Source organism: Trichomycterus rosablanca, chromosome 16 (genome assembly GCF_030014385.1).
Source record: "Trichomycterus rosablanca isolate fTriRos1 chromosome 16, fTriRos1.hap1, whole genome shotgun sequence".
Classification (NCBI taxonomy): domain Eukaryota; kingdom Metazoa; phylum Chordata; class Actinopteri; order Siluriformes; family Trichomycteridae; genus Trichomycterus; species Trichomycterus rosablanca.
The window spans coordinates 18912985-18935900 of NC_086003.1; the positions used below are offsets into that span (position 1 = coordinate 18912985).

Sequence of the window (22916 nt, forward strand, 5' to 3'; positions counted from 1 at the left end):
TCAATTATTAAGAGTAGTGAATGTTGTTCAAGGATTCTATTTTTGTCCTGTAATAATTAACACAACTAGATTCATACCACTGAACATATAGTTCAACAACCAACAATAGGGTGCATAAACTAAGGTGCACCAAGATAAGTGTGCCAACCTTTGTAGGTCGCAGCTGTGGATGATGTAACGTCAATTCTAGAAAAAAGTTCACCCGCTAGAGGGCGCACCCTCAAATCACTTCCCACAGTTCTTTTAAATCATTTGAAAACATATGCAGTACCAAAGGTCATCATGAAGAAGGCAATTACATTTACACGGATGCACAGATCATGTATTAGTCTATTCCTGTACTTATCAATGAAAAACTCTTTTATTTTATTCATTTTCAACAGCATGTGAGGCATAATGCTGCTTACATGTATTCTCTCATCCAATCCCTCTCAGTCTCTCCCTCAATAAATCACTTCTTCTGTCTTGGAGATGAAAATCAATAGTAATAGTCTTCAAGCCTGGAGGATTCAGAAAATGAGGTCACAATCCATTCATGGGCAACCTTGAAAGAAAGACTCATTAACTGTGTAAAGATACATACAGTGGTGTTCAAAAAAATAGCAGTCCAACACCATTGACCTGATAAATTACTGTTTTTAGTAGAAATGCTATTTCTACATAGCAAAAATTTTACTTGAAAGTGTAGTAGAGTAATGAAAACAAAACAAACCCAACAATTAGGACATGCATGCCGCTCATTCTGAGTAATCGAAGCATTGATTGATTGAAAGGGGCTTGTTCAAAATAATAGCAGTGGGGAGTTCAGTTGGTGAAGTCATTCATTCTGCAGAAGAACGGGTGTCAATTTTGGCCCTTATTTAATGCAGGAGGGTGGCAAATGTTGCACAGGTTGGTCATAGCACATTTCCTTTTGAAATACTGGGTAAAATGGGTTGTTCCAGACATTGTTCTGATGAACAGAGTACTTTGATTAAAAAGTTGATAGTAGAGGGAAAAAACATACAGAGAAGTGCAGCAAATTATTGGCTGCTCAGCTAAAATGATCTCAAATGTCTTGAAGTGACAACCAAAACCTGAAAGATGCAGAAGAAAGCGTGGAACTACTGTTCGATTGGATCAAAGAATAGCCAAAATGGCAAATACTCAGCCAATGATCACCTCCAGAAAGATCAAGGAACATCTGAAGTTACCAGTAAGTACAGAAGATGATTAAGTGAAGCCAATTTACCAGCAAGAACTCCTTGCAAAGTCCCGTTGTTAAGAAACAGACGTGTCCTGAATGGGTTCAAATTTGCCAAGGAACACATTAACTGGTCCAAAGAGAAACGGCTCAACATTTTGTGGACTGGTGAAAGCAAAATTGTATTTTTTTGGTCTAGTGGCCGTAGACAGTATGTCAGACGCCCCTTGAGCACTGAATTCAAGCCAAAGTTCACTGTGAAGACAGTAAAGCATGGTGGAACAAAATGATGATATGGGATGTTTCTCATACCATGGTGTTACGCCTAGTTATCACATACGAGGGATCATGGATCAGTTTAAATATATCAGAATACCTGAGATCATCATGTTGCCCTATGTCGAAGAAGAAATGTCCTTAAAATGGGTGTTTCAACATGACAATGACCCAAAACATCTTGGTTACAGACAAACAAGATTGAGGTAATAGAGTGACCAGCCCAATCCCCTGACCTCAATCCCATAGAGAACTTGTGTTCTGATATCTGAAATGCGTTCTTTTGAGGCAAAACCCAAAATTGCAGAAGAACTGTGGAATGTAGTCTAATCATGCTGGACTGGAATAGGTGCCAGAAGTCGACTCCATGCAACACAGATCTCGGAAACAATTGTAATGCCACTAAATATTCGTTCAGTAATTTAAACTAAAGTGAAACCTCAAACATTTTTAGTTTATAGATACATTTTTTGAGAAAAATGCTGGCACTGCTATTTTTTTGAACAGCCTAATATTCATTTTTCTTAATTTTCTGTAAAGGATGAACACAAACTGGCTAAATGTTGTTAATGTTTTGATTTAGAATTGAAAGTGTAGTATTTTCAGTGCATTTGCATTCATGGAAATAAAAGTTATTAGAATGATTTTGTGCTTTATTCACTTTTTTAAAATCACTGCTATTTTTTTTTAACACTACTGTATTATTATAGGCTGGCTTCCCACATCTTTATTCAAAGCATCGCTGGTTTATGTGCTAAATTCTAACCAGAATTAAATGTTAAAAGATCATACTATCATTAGTAAAAATGGAAGCATGATTGCCAGTCCACCAAGTCTACCTTTCACCTTATGCATGGAACATCTAGAATAATAAATATACCTCTTGGGGTCACAGTAGGATCCCACGTTCTATTTATGTTTACTGTGCACTTAAACAGTGATTGAGAAAGATAAATCATTAGAAAAACCACAAAACACTACATCAAATACGCCATGATTAAATTACAAACACAGCTACACAATGTACTCAGTCATTCAGCAATTAACAAAATGCATCACTAATATTTATTATGATTTTAATGTCATGTTTTACACTTTGGTTACATTCATGACAGAAACAGTAGTTACTTGTTACACAAGATTCCTCAGTTCACAAGTTTAATCTTGGACAATTTTGTATCTCCAATTGACCTCACTTGCATGTCTTTGGACTGTGGGAAGAAACCCACGCAGACACAGGGAGAACATGCAAACTCCACACAGAAAGGACCCAGACTGCCCCACCTGGGGATCGAACCCAGGACCTTCTTGCTGTGAGGCGACAGTGCTACCCACTGAGCCACCCCGCCACCCCGCCACCCCGATCAGTATTAAATCATTCTGACAATCATCGCTTTAATGTGTGATTTCAATGCAAAATAGAGGAACTAGTTCCAATGAGGCCAAACTGCAGTTCAGTCATCTGCCACAAACCCAACTTTTTGTTAATTTTGAAAGTTGTCTCTAAACTCATGGCAGCTTGTGTCCAACAGACAAACAGCACCAACAAAGAGGAACAGGGGAGAAGCAGAGAAGCAAGAGAAGCAGTCACAAGCTGCAGCTCACCTTCAGGGATAGATGTTACAAGCTCGTTACTTAATACAGAAGTAATGTAAAGCCACAAAACAAACAAGTTTTAAATTAGCACATCTATGGCCAAGTCTAATTAAAACTGGATGTTTAGAGCTTTAAAAAGTTACATTTCACGACAGGACTACTAATGCATGTTGCAATAAACACAAAACCTGGCCCCTTAAGTCATGTAGAAAATCAGAAGCTGCATTTTAAGATCTTGCACATGAAATAAGTCTAAGGACACCTTTGCACACAACAGTCCAGTACAAAAAGAGATTAATAGTATGGACAGCTATTTATTGAAATACATTAGGCCCTTTTATGGCTTTGCATGATGCTGTAACAGCTAACATATGAAGCAGATTTACAGGCCCAGGAACCATATCAGACAATGTTTTATATTTTAGAATGTCCCAAATGTACTGATCTGACTGAAAGGACTTCACTACTATTAGGAAGCAACTTAAGTTTTTTTAACATCAGCAGTAAATATTAGTACATTATATATATATATATAAATCTAAATAAACTATGGCACGTTTAAATAAAGGCACAGTGGCACAGCTAGTAGAGAGAGTGCAGCACAACAACATAGATCCTGGGGAACTAGTTTCAATACTTACTCCCAGCCCAGGATGCATTTTGCCTTGTACCCTGAATTTTCGAGTAGTGCCGTACCTGTTATCTGACTTTGTTTAAACAGAGTAGCACAGAGTGTAGGTGGTCATTTCAGAATACACACAGACACAATAAATTGCTTTATATTTACAGTTTTATTATTCTTAATTATGTTGCAAACAATGACATCCAGATTATATTGGTACACAATTTATATTTTGTCAGTGTATGTGTAAATGTGTGAACAGTGAGATCACAAAAAACAGAATGAAGGTCTTTAGGTCGAGGGGGCTTCAGGATATTACAAGGCATAAGAGAGCAAACAAATGGACTTCGGAGCTGACCGAATGCACAAACCTACTGCACATACAGAAAAGCTGTACCGTCCTTTCACACGGCCACTGATACTACATATATAGCTTTGGAATAGCAAAGGCTGGGCCTACACAACCGCTTTCAACCGCGTGCACTTCCAACATGAATCCCTTACGGTACTTAAAAGCTGCCTCTTCAATCAAACACTACCACGGGGGAGATAATTCAGCCACATTCAGGTTCAGGGCTGATCCCACTTCTGCCAGTTAAGATTACACAGAGGAAACTGGCTTCCTACTAATATAGTACAGTTTGCACATAAAACACATGCCTATCTACCGTTCTGTTGCTAGTTACAGTTTCCACAGCCTATAGTTATTGCACATGGTGATCTAGCTAGGATTGTTACACACGCAGCCAAACACTGCAGGTCCATCAGAGTGAACGTAGTGGCCAAGATAATGATTTAGTCTGTGAGATCTTACCAAGCTCCCTGATTTACACACTGACAAAAGAGTACAATGAGAACATGTGAGAAGCTTTCAATGGCAGCACGTTCAGCAGAGCCACAGACAGCAAGCAGCAAAATGGAATGGCAAAGCTATGTGTACATAGCAGGAATTAACATTTTGGATGGGGAGGTAGGGCGGCGTATCTGTAAATCAATAAAGGCAACCTGTGCTCTGACTAGAAAGGCCAAAAAAGCATGGCTCCTGTTATAGCAGGAAGAAGCCTCTGAGTGAAAATCTTACTTTGGGTAACTTATGATGTAACCCAATAGAGCATCAATATGCATACTGTTCTGCTGAACAAGCCCTGTTCTTATCATACGAGATCATATCCAACAAGCTATTTTTTCAGTTAGGGATATTGATTACCACAGGAAAGTTTCCAGCCAATCATTAAATAACAAATCAGTATTTGTCTTAATGGCATTTTTCAAACAAATTTAAACTTTATATTTCGTGACCCGTGATGTCACATAGCACCTTTATGATCAAACCACAGTAGTGTCTCATAAGTACAGCTGTGTTTACATTACCGCTGCAGTATGTACCTTCTGGGAGACTTTAGGATTTGAGAATTTTTAGGTATTCATTCATACATTCATTTTCACCAGCTGGTTTATTTTGGACAGGTTCCTGAAACAGGCAGAAATAGAGCAGCCAATTCATCATTTACAGGTTTCAGGGAGGTAGGCAGCAACCCAATTACTCAACACCGTGCTTTACAAAGAGAACCTACTGCCAGATCCAACTATTATGTCACATTCAGCTTTTCAAAGATTTAGCATCACGTTTTTAGAATAAGTCTTTGCTGAGACGCATCACATTTTTCTGTAACAGGAAAAATGACAACTACTCAATCTTTTAACAGATTAAGAGTATATAGCAGATACAGCATACATGCACGGCTATAATAAAGGCTATACCAGTTTTCACACTTACAGGCTTGGTAGAGAAACCAAAGCTGTTAGAAGAGTTTCTTTGCTATTACTGGAATGCAACAATAGCACAAACAGGAATATTTTGATGCAGTTAAAATTTAGTAAAAGCCAAACCTAGCACAAATATCAGACTATTTGGTGAGCTTTGGCCACTACTGCTGCTACTAAGGTGTTGAATTAAGTCACAGGTCAGAAAATGCTTAGTTTTATTTCTTTAAACCTTACCAGCACCAATTGCTTTTATGAGGCAATTCAGAACACAGAGAAATACTTTGTTTTTCAATCCTTATGTGATGCCAAATTAAAGATGGTCAATGAAATGGTAAAAGGGCATTTTTACGAATAGGACAAAATGCAAAGCATTAAAGCATAAACTCTGCACACAGACAGACACACTTTGAGAAGTGCACTTAAATAAGCCAGTTTTCTGTCCGATTTCATTAATTCTCATAATCTTGCCCTTTCTTGCAGGACAACACGCTCATTTCACGTTATATACAAAATCAACAATAGAGTAAGTGTGCATATAAACCAAAGCTATAATCAACATAACCAGCAAACCAGATTACGACTAACTGCTGACCTAGGAACAAATTGGTCATCATTTTTACAGTTCAGGTCCTTCCGACTTCTATAATACAGAGATAAATTAAAAGGAATTGATTGTGCCTGAAATACCGATCCTTAGAAGGGCCAGACTAATTTCATTAAATGTGAGATTTCTTATGTCCATTAAGACATCTCACTGCTGATTTAAAGCCCATACACAGCATTAAGAACCTTAAATGCATCAATATACGTCTTTTAGAGGAGACAACAGTCTTGTCAGATCTTAATTTGGTTAAGTGACAGCAACTATACTCTTCTCTCTCTGAAGCATTAGCGGATGACAGTGGAGGCAATACCGGGCCCAAAAGCCGAGCAGAAACGACACCGCCTGGTTTCAAGTGTCCTGTAGTGAAATTTCTCTGACAGGACCATTCTGGCTTTTGTAACAAAATGCTTGATGCTTTTAACCATTAAGGTAACTAGATGATGGTAAGCAAAAACAATTTACAGAATACAAGTTCTAGGATTCACCATGCAAGAATACTTGTTTTTCTTTTTTCATACATTTTTCTCTCCTTGTGAGGGTGTCGTATGTAACATTTAATAAGCTTAAACTACATCCAGAATCATTTACATAAAAGGACAATAGTTATTAGAAGAGAGCTGGATGGGATGGCAGCCATGAATGCATCCCAAAGAGTGAGTGTCATGGCAGGGAAGAGTGATGGTACAAAGGAGGGTTGGGGCAGGGCCTGCCAATGAAGATCAGCGACATTCCCACACTTTAACTGTTTGATCTACGCTTCCCGTCACAACATATGGGGAAGTCTTGTGGAAATCTGTCAATATAACAACAAAAGACATTTATGATTAAAACATACAGACAGCTCCAGCATTACTCACCCTTGATACAAATGGGTAAGAAAAGTCTTTGCCATTTTAGCCTAGATGCACACCAATTATTGAATAAGTGTAAACTTATTCCAATAAAATTATTGGAAGAACAATTATTCATTCATTCATTTATTATTTACAAGGCACTGGGGTGGCACAGCAGTCTACTGAGCTGACTCATCACCGCAGAGACCCAGGTTACAGGTCCAGCCTGGTCCAGCCATGACAGGCTTTCTTGCTAAACAGCTAGTAAATTGTGGTACCTCAAATTTGCCCCTAAACGTTTTTAAGAATGTGTGTAAGTAAATAAAAAGTAAATTTTTTTGCTCTTGTTTAAGTTCAAAAATCTGCGGAAAACAGGATAAATTCTACAATAGTTGTGCTACTTGTGAGCCACAGGCCCAGTATTTCTTAATTAAGCTTTGTAAAACAGACAACAGCAAGACAAAAAAAGTGTTTCCTTACCCATAGAGGTAACAAAGTGTTCATGAGCACTCAGGGACTTCATGCAGCGCTTATTTTTATAATCCCAAGTGCGCAGGGTCTTATCATCTGCACAGCTCATAATGAACCTGCCACCTGGGTGGAAAAGCACACCACGCACCCAGTTATCATGGCCCACCTGAAAGGAAAAAGAAAGTCATTTAAGAGACAGAACAGAAAATTAATATAATTCAAGCAGAATCAACTTCCGAAGAGGCAAAAATGTGTAGCAAGTTTGTTTTTCAGTACTTAACCAAATGCAGACAGGAATACCAGAACTCAACAGGATTATGTCTATAAAGTAACAAGCACATACTGTGCCTTACTGCTAATGTAATTACTGCTGCTTAAAGGTGTCATTTCTATTTTACTTTGTGGCTGTCAGGCTGTTGACACTCGGGCTGGAAATCTTTGCCAAGGAGAGTCACTTTTTTTTGTAGAAATGCTGCACAGAACTTCTACTTTTGATGAGTAAAGGGTCGTAATTTGTACTAGTACATGTATTCACTAGATTCATTTTGTGATGCAAAGACCCAAATCTTCATGCATACATACATGACTAGTTTCATGACTAGAAACACTCATGCTAGTTTCAGTAAGTCATCAGTAAATATGCTAGCTTCAAATTTTTCACTCTGTTGATCATAACATCAATGTTTAAAACAAATGAAATGATGTGTAAACTCACCAGTGTCATAATGCACATGCCAATACTGACATCCCACATCTTAATGGTTTTGTCTCGGGATCCAGAAAGCAGGAAAGGTCCAGGCTTTCCACTCTTCTTGTTCTACAGAAAGCACAGGAAAACAGACACCACTTTCAAGAGTATGTCAGTTATTTAAATTTTTTGCTGAAGCTAAAAGTTGTGGAACTTAACCACAAAAATGAATGAATCATTTCCTTTGGTGTTTTTTAAATGCCATGTGTAGAGCGCCCATAGTGATGGTGGTGGTGGGGCAGAGATGTGCGCACATATTACTGAGAACTAATAAAATATAATACCTGTAAAAATCACACAAATCACACAGATCACACAAATACTTACCTCAGAACCAGTGGCCTCAAGTATAGTGGGGTAGGCACTCTCTGGGGCCCAGGAGATACACTCCACAACATGTTCATGTTCCCTTAGTTCAGCCTTACACTCCTTGGTTGCAGTCACCCACACGCGCACTGTCTGGTCATTGGAGCAGCTGGCCAACAGTGAGCCATCCTGGTTGGGACGCACCATCCTCACCCACTCACGGTGGCCCGTGAAGGTCTTTACACAGTAACTACACACAGAAAAGATTTGTTATTTGACTCACTATTATGCTAATAGGGCTGATATCATGCTCCTTTCTGTAAAGAAAACTACCATTGGCAGACTTGAAATCCACTACAGTAGACCCTTAATTTACAAACAGTTTACCATACGAACATTTTGGGTTACGAGTGTTTTTTCTTCTTCTTCAACTTAACGAACAAACAAATTTCGGAACCGAAATCCACACGCGAACAAAACACATGACATCACGAACAAGTTGTCTTCGATCGTCTGTCTCTCTCTCTCTATATATATCTATATATATCTATATCTATTATGGTTGGGCGATATTGCCGATTTTCATACAGTCATCAGAAAATACTGCGGTATACGGTATTACCGCGGGGATGGGGGGGGTGTTGCGGACAAACTTTACAGTGTACACACTTGAGTGTAATTACAATATTTCAATGTTTTATTATAAAAAGATTTAACAATCTGAACGTCAAACATTGCTTATCTTGTCTGATCTATAATAAATACGCATAAGTATAAATGCATGTGTATCAATTACACTTTAACACAAACATTAACACATAACATTTTGGCATTGTAATCTCTCTCTGCCCACACAAAACAGAATAACAGCAGTTACACACTTCAATATATTTCAAAAGTTAACTGCTTACTTTATAGTTACAGATATTTCTTAAAAGTGTATGAACGTGTATGATTAGTTATGCCTGTAATCCAGAATTAAGTTCTATACCGTAACAAAAAATATGAATGTAAATGTTGCAATGACGGTGATGTAAAATAATGTTAAAATAATTCAAAGTCCAAACATTTGAGTGGTTAACGAGAACGCTACTTTACATATCACACAAGCTCAGTGCAAAACTCGAGCACAGAAACGGTACAAATCCGATCTATTCCCTACACACTCGCTCCCTACACCCTATAGTGCACATAACATTCTTAAAGGGCCAGACAATATATTTTATAATTCACATTACACGACAGGTGAGACGTTCTTTTTTCTTAAAATAGCGCTTTTATTTAGGAAAAAATAGTTCTTACATAGGCAGGAAAATCTATGGCAGACAAGAGTCAGAACAGCGGATTGGGCGTAACGTTATTATTACTGTTTGCTCCTTTTTCTCAACACTTGTGCTCGATTTACACTGAAGATATATTTAGTAAATAAGTACATGTCCGCGCATGCACGCGCTCGTGTTCATCTCCGCTTGAACTGATAAAAAATGTTGATTTTGAAAAATTAAAAGACGAGCCGTTTTTCAGTTTGTGCTTGTTAGCTCACAGCTAACGCTAGCCAGTGTGGCTCTTCACTCGTCTCTCTGTGTTATCACCAATAAGCACCCCACAGCCAATCAGCGAGCTCCAACCGCCTACCCCTCCTACCCCTCCCACCCCTCCCTCACTGTGGATGCGCGCATGTCCTAAAGTCTCAGTTTTCAAGGTAAACCTGAAGCAGAAATTTGGCGCTTCACATTTAAAAAATACCGTCACCATTTTTGAATACGGTCACCATTTTTGAATACCGCGGTATACGGTAATATCGTCATACCGCCCAACCCTAATATCTATATATATACATAAATATAAATATATATATATATATATATATATATATATATATATATACACACATACAGTGAGCAAACATTCAAACAGCGGACAGGGTTTTTTCAGTGTTTGCTTTATATTTTGTAAAATTCAATGTCAAATTGGCCCCAAAGAAGGTGCAGAGAAAGCATAGTGGTGACACAATGAAAAAATCTATTACTATTTGTTGTGTTGTATAATTACTCCTGCCAGTAAAGGGGGACAGGTAGTGAGAGAGAAGAAGGAAGTTGGCTGAGTAAAGTATTCTTTCTTTCGTGCAATTACACCTACAAAATACAACACTATTGAAAAAAGAAGGGAATAATAGAGAAACTACTGTACTGAACTGAAATGTGATGTGTGTTTTTTATGTACAGTATAGTACTACTGTGTATTGTTGTTTATTATTGTTTATTACAGGAATGTCTATTCTATAATTTAAGATTTAAGGGAAATATACTTGTATTTATAACCAAAAAGACAATTTAAGACATTAGAAAGGTTAGGTAAGGGGGTGGTTTGGGAGGCACAGATTAATTCTATTCACATTATTTCTTATGGGAAAAATAGGTTTAACTAAAAAACATTTTGACTTAAGAACAGCCCTTTGGAAGCAATTAAATTTGTAAGTCAAAGGTCCACTGTAGATGCTTTATTTTACATTAATGAAAATAATCTTGTACTATACATTAATAGGCCATTAATGCACAATAATAAGGTAGTCATTAATAAGTGTGGCAGAAGAGACACGCTTATCAGTCAATATTTTAAAAAAAGGTTTCCTCTCAGGTGACTAATGATGCTTTTATACAATTAGCTCAGTGTCACTGGCCTGAACATACACAAGCCTCTTTTACTTACCCAGTGGCTACCTCCCACATCTTAATGGTCTTATCTCTTGAAGCAGATACGATATGATCGCCATTGGGCATGATCGCAACTGACGACACATTGTGGTCATGTCCTAAAGGAAAAAAAGGAAAAACAAATGAATCAAAAGCAATTTTTAAGTTAAAAATAAACAACAAGCAATTGCACACATATGCAAAGATACACATCAGTGGAGCAAGTAAAAGTCTTGCCTTATTTAGGTGGCATGTTTTTAAATTAGTAACAAACTTAAGGAGAATATACAGGTTATCTAACAGCAGGAGCATCACACATTTGTTTTTTCTAATTCCTGTTCATCTATAAAACCCAGAGCGTTATAATAGAGAGGAGTGTAAACACTAAGTGAAAGCTGTTCAAACAATAACAGTACACACTACTGACAGCCACCAAGGGTTCCTAATAAAAGCCACTTATGGATGTGGTCCTCTCACCATGCATTGTCCTGATGCACTCAAAACCCTGGAAGTCCCAAAGCTTAAGAGTCATGTCTGCTGAGCAGGATGCCAGCAACTTTCCAGTCTGGTCAAAGGAGATGTCCTGCACAGAGTCTGTATGACCTTTCAGAGTGCGCTCAAAGTCTCCAGCCTCATAGTCCCACACCTACACACGTGCAACACAAAACAAACTTTTCTAGACAAGTCATATTTAGACAAGGTATATGTATTTAGACATCACAATTATAAAATTCCTTAGTATTTTTATGTATTATGGTATACAGCCTTTTGTAATTTTGAACACCCCCTGCCAAATATGGTGTTGATTAAGTATAAACAGTTACCACTTTATTTATAGGGCTTTTTTTGGTTGTGAAGGGCACCACATTGTTAATGTGAGCTGTCGATCTGGTCATAAAGGTCAGTTTCTCAATTCAGTAGAAAGCCGTTTGCTTTTTAAGGTCAGCGGGTGGCAATGGAGACAACAGAAAGGTGAAGAAGCTTCTGGCACTTTAATCAAAGTGAAGGGGTGCTAAGGTGAGCCACAGAGCATCTTATGCAAAGAGAACTGCTTGCTCTGTTGTTGCCCTGGGCAACCAGTGCACTGCAACTGTCTCCTTGGAGACAGTCAGTGAGTCAGCATAAAACCCTGAGTGCATGTTCTTCTGCTAAATAAAAACCTCGAGGCTAATATGATGCAAACACACCTTTACGATGTACATGTAACATTTACAAACACTCCTGGTACAGACAGAAACAAACCTTGATTGTGGCATCCTCTGAGGCAGAAACCATGACGCTAAAGACAGGGTGAAAAATGACGCGTGTGACAGGGCTTCTGTGTCCACTGAGGGCATACTTCTCTGGGGGGCGCGGGATCCATTCTTTAGGGTCCCTCTTCTGGACCATGGGTCCTCCCAAAGTAATCTCTTCTTTTGCTTCATTTAGCTTCGACTCTAGATCCATCACCTTCATAGGTAATACAGAGCAGGGCACATTTGAATAGGAATAATTAGGATGTCAGTTTAAGTAATATCCTGCAGCTAAAAATATAGTTTTTCATTTTAGATTTAATGTTAATTATAAGATAAAATGCTTAAAACCTATAAAACACTGTATTCAACTACACAATAAGTCCAAAAGAATGCATATAGCAATACATGATTTTAAAATCAGTGCCATTAACAAGTACTTGGGTCTGTTATTTGCTGCTATAACAATACTAAATGTAAACAATAGTTTCAATTCATCTGCTTATATTTGTCTGTTTGGCAGGATGCTTAATTTTACACATCCCGTAGCAATGTGGCTAAATCGTGAAGCCACCAATTAAAACTAAATCTAACACCTTCAGTGCTTACAACATACAGAATACAAAACCAGAATTAATTGATCTACTGACCTTCTTTTGTAATCTGATAACTGAGGTCCATTTCTTTTCCAACAAGCCTGCATACTTCTTATCTAATTCTTCATTCTGAAAACCACAAAGAAAAATAAGTTGAAGCAGAAATAATAGTCATACATACACTGATGAGCCAAAATATTAGGACCACCAAATGCCTATTTTGTAACAACTGTGCATGCCACAGTCAGAGATATATTAAATGGTAACACGTGTTGAAATGCAGCATATATGGGCAAAGTAAAGACCTGAGTGACTTGAATAGAGACCGATTTGTTTTAGGCAGATGACTAAGTTAAATTATATCCAACAGAGCGAGGGTTTCACTCAGGCAGCCATGGTTAATACTCACCAACAGTGATACAAACAGTGGACAGTGGTAGCCTAGTGGGTAAAGCTTTGGGGCATAGAACAAAAGGTTGTGGGTTCAATCCGTCTCAGCCGTGCAGCCATGTTGGGCCCTTGTGCAAGGCCCTCAACTCTCCTGGCTCCAGGGGTGCCGTGAAATGGCTGACCCTGCGCTCTGACCCCAGCTTCCAAACAAGCTGGGATATGTGAAAAAACATTTTATTGTACTGTACATGTGAATGGCGACGAAGAGTAATCAATGCCAAAAGAACACGAAAGCTATAGCGTCTGGTCTAGCGTATTTTAATCTTCGTGATGAGGTGAATGTGCACTGGAAACAGACAATAGACCAATTGAAGGATGTCAACTGGTCTGAGAAAATCCTCAGATTTTCTCCAAGATTGTGTGAAGGGCCAGGCACTTATGCATCATGCATGCACTGTAAGACAACCCACCTGCTAACGTAAAGGAGTTAACGCACCTGCTGGTAATGTCCTGGTGGCACGGGATACCACGGGATTCCTACAGATGTATTGTGGAGGCACGTCTTGGCAGGTAAATCATTTTGGCAGCCTATTAGGCAGGTGGTCCTAAAGTTTTGGCATATCTGCGTGTTTAAAAAATTAAATTCAGAGGCTTACCATATCTAACTCCGCTTCCTTCTTGAAAACAGAATAGGCCTCTTCATAGCCATTAGACCGGAGGTAATCTGCTATTGCTCGATTTCTGGAAAGACAGATAAAGTTCCATTTAGCACACAACTAGTGGTGGTGTAGGTGGCACAGAACTCCTGCATTCCATCGCTGCCTTGGTCAATGCCAGGATAGAGTTTCAGCACACTCACATGAATTTCCTTTGTCAGTCCAGTTTCAAAACTGCGCCAAAATACAAATAAACTTGGATGTGCATGTGCGGTGCCTTATCCAAAATGTTCCCACCTTGTTCTTTATTATTTCTAAAATTAGCTACTATAAAAGTGTAAACTAAAGCTGTCACTAAAAGCTAGCAAGCACAGTGGGTGGCAATGAGCAAAGTGTTTGACTGCAGGTTAAAAGGCTTACTTGGTTACTAATAATAATAAGATAAAATGGAAAATAGATAAAACTGCCATTCCTCCACAGCAAAGACTATTAGCTAACAGTTGTTTGTGACAACGAAGGGAGCTGTTTGACATATATGACTATATAAACAAAGTGTTTGCTTGCTTCACAACTTGCTGGATCATTAATCAGCACACACGCTGTAAAAAGTAAACTGAGCAAACTAAACAGACACACTACCAAACTCGCACTGTGCATTTATTGTTTTTAGAGACTGTTAGTGTTTCAAATTGCATACTACCATTCTATGCAGTATGTTGTCTAAGTGTACCAGTAATGGGAACGCAACCTGTTTTATCCCACTTTGATGCAATAAGCATCTTAGCCTATAGCAGTAGGATATCTTACTTGGGCATATGAAAGAATATAATTTAAAACTATTATTGTAGAAGGGTTTAGTATTACAGTATGCAAGTATAACAATAACCATAACCATAAACTACTAGAAGAAGCAAAACTAAGGGAATTGTTTATGCTAACCACTGTAGCCAGTAACTAAGTCTTTTAACTGGGAATTCTTTTCGTCATTATTGATACAACATGTTGTTCTACTGATGGGGGTGGAAAACCTTCAGGGAAAGTTTGTAGAAACTGGAGTTTTTTCTGCATTCCAATGTCAGGTAATCACAGCGTAATGAAAGTGCGACCAAAATGAACAGTGTCTCTAAACGGACATAAAACATAGGCTAGATTAACCAAGCAACTGAGAGAGAAACAGTATGGACACAAACTGCTAAAGACATCTCTCTATATGGCCACCTAGGCTTCATCATTATGTAAATAAGCCTTCCACTTCTTCAGATGGTGTTGAATATTTCATGACCAGCACACATGGCTAAATTTAGTCAATGATGTCAGGACCACTGTCTGATCCTTTCACTGGGTGTTGCTAACAGTACTGTTAGAAAGAGTAAGTGAATGACTCAGCCATCAGAGAAAGAAGTTACAGTAGCAGGCAGCAGGGCCAGAGAAAGCAAACGCATGACTAGGAAACAATAGCAACTATACATATAGACAGACATCAAAAGACACATCTGAATTAGAACATATAGATGCAAAGTCTTCTATTAAATATTATAAAGCTGGAAAAGCCTAGCCATAAATATTAAAATACCTTAACTGTAAAAAAGAAAAACACTGTTAGAAACACAAAATTATATCAGGAGCAGTTTCTGTTTGCTTTCAAGTCAAGCATAAAGAAAGGATCAGGCTGGTCATGCAATCAACAACCAAGCCCCTCAGTCATATAAAGCTTGATAAAATATTAAAGATAACTAGCGCTCTCATGGGGCTTCCTACTACTCAGACTGTGTGCATGCTATCTTACTCAGACTACTCAGACTGTGTGCATGCCACCTTAAAACATGCAGAAGAATTCATGCAGAAGAAGGTTTGTGGGCCATCAGGTCAATTAATGCTGATTACCCTGGAAAAGAATTGCTGAGGACTGGATTATTTTACTACCCCAGCCACCTACTAATGTATCAGTGCTGCTTTACCGTACACAAGCTCACTTCCTTCTGATTAAAAAGGCCCTAAGGTTTTGCAAATGGTCACTTCAAACAATCCTGTTAGCTTGCTTTTTATATAATTATTAATGGGCGGCATAGTGGAGAAGTAAGTAGTGCTGTCGCCTCACAGCAAGAAGGCCCTTCTTTGTGAAGTTTGCATGTTCTTCCTGTGTCTGGGTGGGTTTCCTCCGGGAGTTCCAGTTCCCTCCCACAGTCCAAAGACACGCAAGTTAGGTACAAAAGTACAAAAATACCTGTGCTGGTGTCACCTGGTAGTCTATGGTATTCTTTACATCCCCCCTTATGTGTAGAAGTACAAAAACAGTTGGCCATACACAAAATGTGGTACACTTTTTACCCAAACCGAATAAACCACCAAACTAGAGCAGGTGGTTCTGGTTTCACTTAAGTCATCCTTATTTCATTCATTCCAACATAACTGTTGGTAACTCCACAACCAAACCAACCAAACCATCAAGGATGCATCATTAAAGAAATCTGTTAAAATAATTATAAGAGGATAATCAAACAAGGCTCACTGTAATACCTTTTATGTATCATAAAAATGTGCTTAAGTTTGGCAATATGCTTCGCCCACCCCTTGAGAAGTGTTAGCCATTATTTATTTACTTGCTCTATGTTTCATGTAAGATCAAGGTTGTGAACTCACAGCTCGTCTCTCTGCCTTTGTGACAGCACCATTTTGGAAGGTGTGTAGGGGCGCTGTCTCTGCCCCGGGCAGGAAACCTGTGGATGGTCCTCAGCACGCTCAGCAGGTCCTAACAGAACAAACAATCAGGAGTGGGGACCGTTGCTCCAGAGCTGACGTCACTCCAACACCCACAGCTCTCCACTCAAACTCAGTTAATGTTGTCTTCTTGAGCTAGAAGCCAGAGCAGAGCTGTTCTGATCAGTTTCAGAACTGTGATTTTCCTTTCATCTAGAGAGAAACAGAATATAGAAGGAAAATAAATGTACAGTCTGTACACCTTTAAGATCTTAGTTAGCTGACTGAAGTTCATATACCGCAGCAACGGGATATGAACTCTAAACTTAGTTTAATAAGGTGATAAGCTGGTTTATCTTGTTACAACAGTCAAAGCAACCTGGCCCCATCACAAACTGAGACCTGTGTACCTTTCTGCTACTGCAGACATAAAAGGCCAAGGTTCCTCCGACACCACCACGTAACTGACGGCTAAAGGAGCAAACCTTTCTTTTAATTCCTAACAGTTAATACAGAAGGCAGGCAGCTCAGTTGATCGCTTTTAGATAGGGTCAAGCAGGAGAAGAAATGTGCTGGGGTTAAATGGGCAAAGGACACATGGCTTTGCAATCGCATCAATATAAGTAAGACTGTATATAGCCTTCCTCACTAATCTGAAGAGCAGTGTCAGGAATAGCAAGATGAAGATTAAACGTTTCAGCTGAACAGGTGCATTAAGAAAGTGTTTAAATGAAGAGCAGGTGATCACACAATTAAAAAGAAGGTTAAATAAAGTTGACAAAATTTGCATCCCAATTACCTTAAGTATTACCTTCAGTAATTTGACTAGTAATTCACAGCTCCACCAAAACAGCTGAGCTGTGAAACTGCTGTCATAGTGCACCAACTTTGATAACATGGTATGGTAGAGACAGACCACCAACCCCTGCCCAAAAAAGCCAAAGGCCAAAAAATATACATTCTGCAAAAACAGAACACTGTCATCCACTTCAACCAAGTTTCAATTTGACCTACTGTTTACTGTTTAAAGAAGCTTTGTTTTTGTTCTTTATGTAAATACAGTTTTACATGAACATTTTTAACAATACATGACATCAGCATCTGCAATTTCTTTTTATAGCTGTGAACTTTGTCTGGGTAAACATTATCTATTCTTTATCTACTAAGCAGCTCCACAGTGAAGGCAAATGCAGGGCTTGTTTCCCTGCAACCCACAGGAATGCTGGGACCAAGCTAGCCTGAGAATGCTGAGAATTTTAATGTCTCCGTAGTTAGTCTGTCATAGTGAGAGAGACACTATGGCAGTCTGTTAAGACAAATACTGTTTATTTTACACGTTGTGCTGGTCATATGTAGAGGGGCAAACTTTGCCATTCTTTTGCATTCTTTAAACCAATCAACTATACACATGCTAACCTCTGTCTTGCATTACCACATAGCAGCTTCAATAACATTATTCACTGCTACCTGTGCCAAGATAGGTCTTGGGTACAATAACTGATGTACTAAATGCCATTTTAATACACTAAGTGTAAGATGATAGCAGAACAACTACTACTAAAATGCTGCAGTAAAAGATAATAAAAATGTAAACAGGTCAATCTATGTTGTTATAGCTGCACCCTTTTTGTATGTGGAAGCTTTCAATCACTTTTTAACCAGTCCAAGTCGTGCTGCTTAAAAATAATTTTCATGTAATATCATGGACATTGTAATTTTACAATACTAAAAACTGGCCGATCAAGATCAGCTAACAAGCATTTGCAACAAAAATAAGTACAATGTAATGGCAAATCTGAATACACAGCATTTTAATTTTGTTAATGCCAATAAATTCACTGAAAATAGTTTGTTTATATACAAAACTTTGTCAGGTTGCTGAGCATACTGAAGTTAAACTTTATAGTTTATGGCAACAGAAAACACTCAATGCCAGACATTTGGTCATACACTTAACCTAATAAAGACGAGCAAATGTTTTCTTCTTTCTTTCAAGTATCATGAAAGGCTTTTCTTTATCTTTGCCACATCAACACCATGTCATTATAGATATAAATACACCAACAATGCCGTGGTAAGGAAGATTATCTAATTTTGACATGGTTATAAAAATAATTTTAAAACAGGTAAAATATTTTTAAATCATTTAGGGACTGTCAGGAATGGAGATTAAAGAGCTTATTTCTACCCCAATGCTCTAGGATTTCCAGCTAAAATGCAAATCCATGCACTAAAACATGACATTTGTATATTTTTTGAACCATTCATTCTTAGTCAGATGGAGCAGTTACTTTATACTGTAATTTGGTGTATTTAGCTTGGCATACTAGTCCTTTCTTCTGTTTTAAACAGAAAAATAAATCTCAGCATAACAACAACTACCCATATTTTATAAAAGATTGGCTTTTTACTGAGGTATCATTAGATCATTAACAGAGCATTGCTGCTAATATCAAATGTACTGTATATAATTGTTTCATCAGGGTTATACAGAAGAAGCAGTCCACTTATATTTGCAATTGAATATTAAGATGTGCAAATGTGATTATTTACAAAGGTGCAGTGTTATAAGTAACACTTAAATAAACAAATAAGGTTATTGATGATACCATCAGGATAAAAACTAAAGCTGATATTTATTATATTACAAAAAACATAGAAAGCAAAGAAAACCCAAGAGTTTACTGGTGTGTTAACCAGTAAGAGCTAACCAGACTGTTGGGGACGTACTAATATGGCACACAATGCAGGAATAAGCTATTAAAATGCCTGAATTAGATGTAAAAATCAGCACTGTGTATGCCTTGTATGTACAAAAATATGCTTTAAAACAAAATATGAAATGGCACTTTATAAAAAACAAAAACTCAAATGGCATGTAAACTGGACAGATAAGTAGAGGGAGTGAAAGTAGATCAGCTGGTTCTCCGTCATCGTATGATGGTAATTGTGAATTCAGCCATGCTACACACATCCATAAACACAGATAACCATCTGCAGACATTTCCTTTACTTTCTAGAAAACTCAGTTCATCAAATTTCCCAAAACATAAACATATGAGTAAAGACAACTTTGATTTTGTCCTTCCAAAATTTGGAACAAAATCAAAAACTCACACTAAAAACCGCACATCAAAGGAGTGATTTCTTTTAACATCCCATGGACTCTTACAAACCAGTAAGTAGTACACAGCAATAATTAAGCCCACGATTTTCCCTTCCATAAAGATTTGGTTAGAATCCTTAAACAATCTGAACATCTTTACAGTAACCAATGTTTCTGAAGGCAGGTTGGACAAAACATCCACACAGGTGTAGTTGTGGTCTTTTAAAACTATTTGTGTTCTACAATCCCCGTCACAACACACTGCAATGATTAAACTATTCATACTTTTTACTTGTAGGATCAATCTTAAATGAATTTACATAATTCTTTATAGTTTTTTAGCTTGTCTATGAATAATACCAACATTGTCAGAGTATCAAACTTTAAATTGCTACCATGGTGTATTTCACAACGTGTGTCCTATGATCTGTGTTGTCAGTCAACATTGCAGAACATCCCTAGTAGTAAAAATAAGACTATAGTTCTACACCACTAAAAATACAACCCAAGTCAAATACAAACTAAATAAATACATTATTAAACTTGTGTAGTATTGCATTATTTACATTTAAATCTAAATGGCCATAATCATATTAGGATTGCATCTTTTAAATGTTAAACCTAAAATTAGACCTTAGATTAATAAAAATAAACAGGATGAAAGTCAAGTCAAGTTAAGTCAACGTTATTTATATAGTGCTTTTTACAATATACATTGTCTCAAAGCAACTTTACAAAATCCAGGACCAACAGATACAAAAACCCCTGTTGAGCAAGCCGAGGGCGACATGGATGAAACCATGATCATGTGATTTTATGTACCATAGTTAATAAGCAACAAACTAAACATAGCCCAATACACTAACTAAAGGTATGCACAGCAAGTTAATTAACTGAGAAAGCCAAAATGTGATAGAAAAATTATAGGGAAAGTACTAAAAATTAAAACGGTCATGACATGACATGCAATGAAAATTATCTTAACTAGTAGTCAACTTTATACTATTATATACATGTGTTGATCTCCACTAAATGCTAAATACATTGCTGGGCAACACACACACAGGCAATATATCCAATCCACCATCCAGCAGGTTTGCAGCGAATTGGAACACATGCGTAACACTGCTTAGTCATAGAAAAGAGGCCTTACTCAACCTGTTGTCACATAGCTGGACTATTTTATATAATGTATATGATTGATTTCTTACACCTGTCAGGAATGGGTGTGGCTTAAACTTAATTAAGAAGGGTGTGCACATATTTTTGACCACACTGGGTAGACAGGGGAACAAAAAATACTTTCATTTTCCTGTTATTTCAAACAAATATATGGGTTTATAAGAAGTATACACATATAGTTTGCTTTTCATGAATCATTATAAATAGAAATTAAAATTATTTCAAGCAGTGACAAATTACAGCATATAAAAGTGTTAAAAGAAAGGTATATTTACAAATTTCAACAAACCTAAGCAAATATTGTAACACCACATACAAATAAGAGGCATATTAAATCTTTTTAAAACGCTAAAAAAGAAAACGTCATGAAATAAATCAGTGGGTTTTAGTGGTTAATGTGCACCCCTCATATCTGGCATGTGTACTAACCAATACAAGTTCATTTACGTGTACCATAGAATAAAGCTAATTGACTTCTAACGTATTCACTGTCAAATGGCGCATCATTGACTTGTGAGGTGTAGCCTCAAAATGTCTATCCATCGTTACACAGTCGGTTATAAGGATGAAGAAGCCTCATAAATAAGAGGGGAAGTCAAAATACAACGCTGTTAACATAAGCAAATAACTGAGCTAACGGCTAACCGTTAGATCTAGGCTAGCGTTCCACGCCCTTGCTAGTTCAGTCTACAGCGCAGGGTGAACTTCTCACTAGCATGCTGGCTAGCCTACAGCAGCAGGCTGTGAGCCGGGTACCAAATACAGTTCCACCTTAAAAACATCACAGGCACACCCAAGCTAAAGCTAAACATAGGAATGAGCTCGGATTGATTTATTGGCTCTTCTAAGGTCGCTACAATGTCGCTGTGATTGAATGTAGGTGAATAAATAATCATTCATTAGCATCCGCGCGTCCTCATATTAACCTCAACTAGTTCAGATAACTAGCTATGTAAGCTAATTATACAAACAGCTAAGCTAACATGTTACTCCATAACCAATGCTGCCGGCTAACGTCAGTTAAACAAGCCGGATAACCTAGTTTCGTTCTTCATTAAAACACCACAGACGTCAATGTTTGTGTCTCAGCGACATGTTTTCCAAATTAACCGGTGCATTTTGCAAAACTGACGCCCTGTTATTTTGCTCTAACGGCCAGTCCGCCATTTTGAGATACACACCAGAGACATTTTTGAAACCTCATAGGCGTTGTACGCTCTCCTTTCTCTGTCTGGCAAGCAGATAAACAATTCGAATTACAATTCTTACCTTATTCAGTAAAACGTCTCAGCTATTAGATAACACAAATCTGTACAGCAAAGTCACTTCCGACACTCGGCTTCACTCAGCGTCGTTTCTCCTCCCTCAACTCTGCACCGCAGCGCCTACCAACGCCGTGCACGCGCACTCCCAGAGATAACTGTCGTGAGCGCGCCCGCCTTAACAAACTCAATTCGTCTTCACTTTTTTCTCACTACGCTCATATCATGTTTATTGGGATGAAATCAGCCACATCTTGCCATATTTAATAGCAAAAGTGCTGTGCAGTTTCAGAGCTACATACAAATACAAAATACAAATGTTTCCTTGATTAATTTCTTGAAAGAAATCTGGACCAGTGATGCCATTAATGTGTCTGTATGAACCAGAGCAAAACTTAGCTATATTCATCTGTCTTTTTACTAATAAATAAAATGCACCTCCTAGTTTATGCTTAAGCGCTCCCCATACATGATACAGACACAGTGACATCATTGATATATTGATTTCCATGTATTCACATTGATTTACATTTATTCACATATTTATCTATTCATTTACTGTAACCAAACTGTAGCCTTATCCTCATTAAAACAGAAATATACTTTGGCCATGGTGTTAGTTCATCACAGGGTATCAAAGACTATTCACTCACTCTTACCTATCAGCAATTTACAGCAGCTTTTGTATGTTTGAAA

At 37.8% G+C, this 22916-nt stretch overlaps 1 protein-coding gene across 1 annotated transcript; it reads right to left on the reverse strand.

The window, feature by feature from the left end:
* Positions 1–3827: 3827 nt before the first annotated feature.
* On the reverse strand, positions 3828–22336 carry pafah1b1b (platelet-activating factor acetylhydrolase 1b, regulatory subunit 1b). The gene is made up of 11 exons (XM_063011270.1): positions 22228–22336; positions 16614–16883; positions 13974–14058; positions 12982–13056; positions 12342–12548; positions 11577–11745; positions 11116–11218; positions 8428–8656; positions 8068–8169; positions 7362–7518; positions 3828–6841 (listed from the first exon to the last, which is right to left on the reverse strand). The coding sequence occupies exons 2-11, from the start codon at positions 16643–16645 to the stop codon at positions 6768–6770; spliced, it is 1233 nt and encodes a 410-aa protein (XP_062867340.1). The 5' UTR covers positions 16646–16883; positions 22228–22336; the 3' UTR covers positions 3828–6767.
* Between the last annotated feature and the right edge of the window lie 580 nt (positions 22337–22916).

Coding starts and splice junctions, on each gene's coding strand:
- pafah1b1b (XM_063011270.1), bottom strand. CDS start 16,645: ATGGTGCTGTCACAAAGGCAGAGAGACGAGCT. Junction 14,059..16,613: donor CAAAGGCAGAGAGACGAGCT/GTGAGTTCACAA, acceptor CTGTCTTTCCAG/AAATCGAGCAATAGCAGATT. Junction 11,219..11,576: donor GTGCATCAGGACAATGCATG/GTGAGAGGACCA, acceptor TTTTTCCTTTAG/GACATGACCACAATGTGTCG.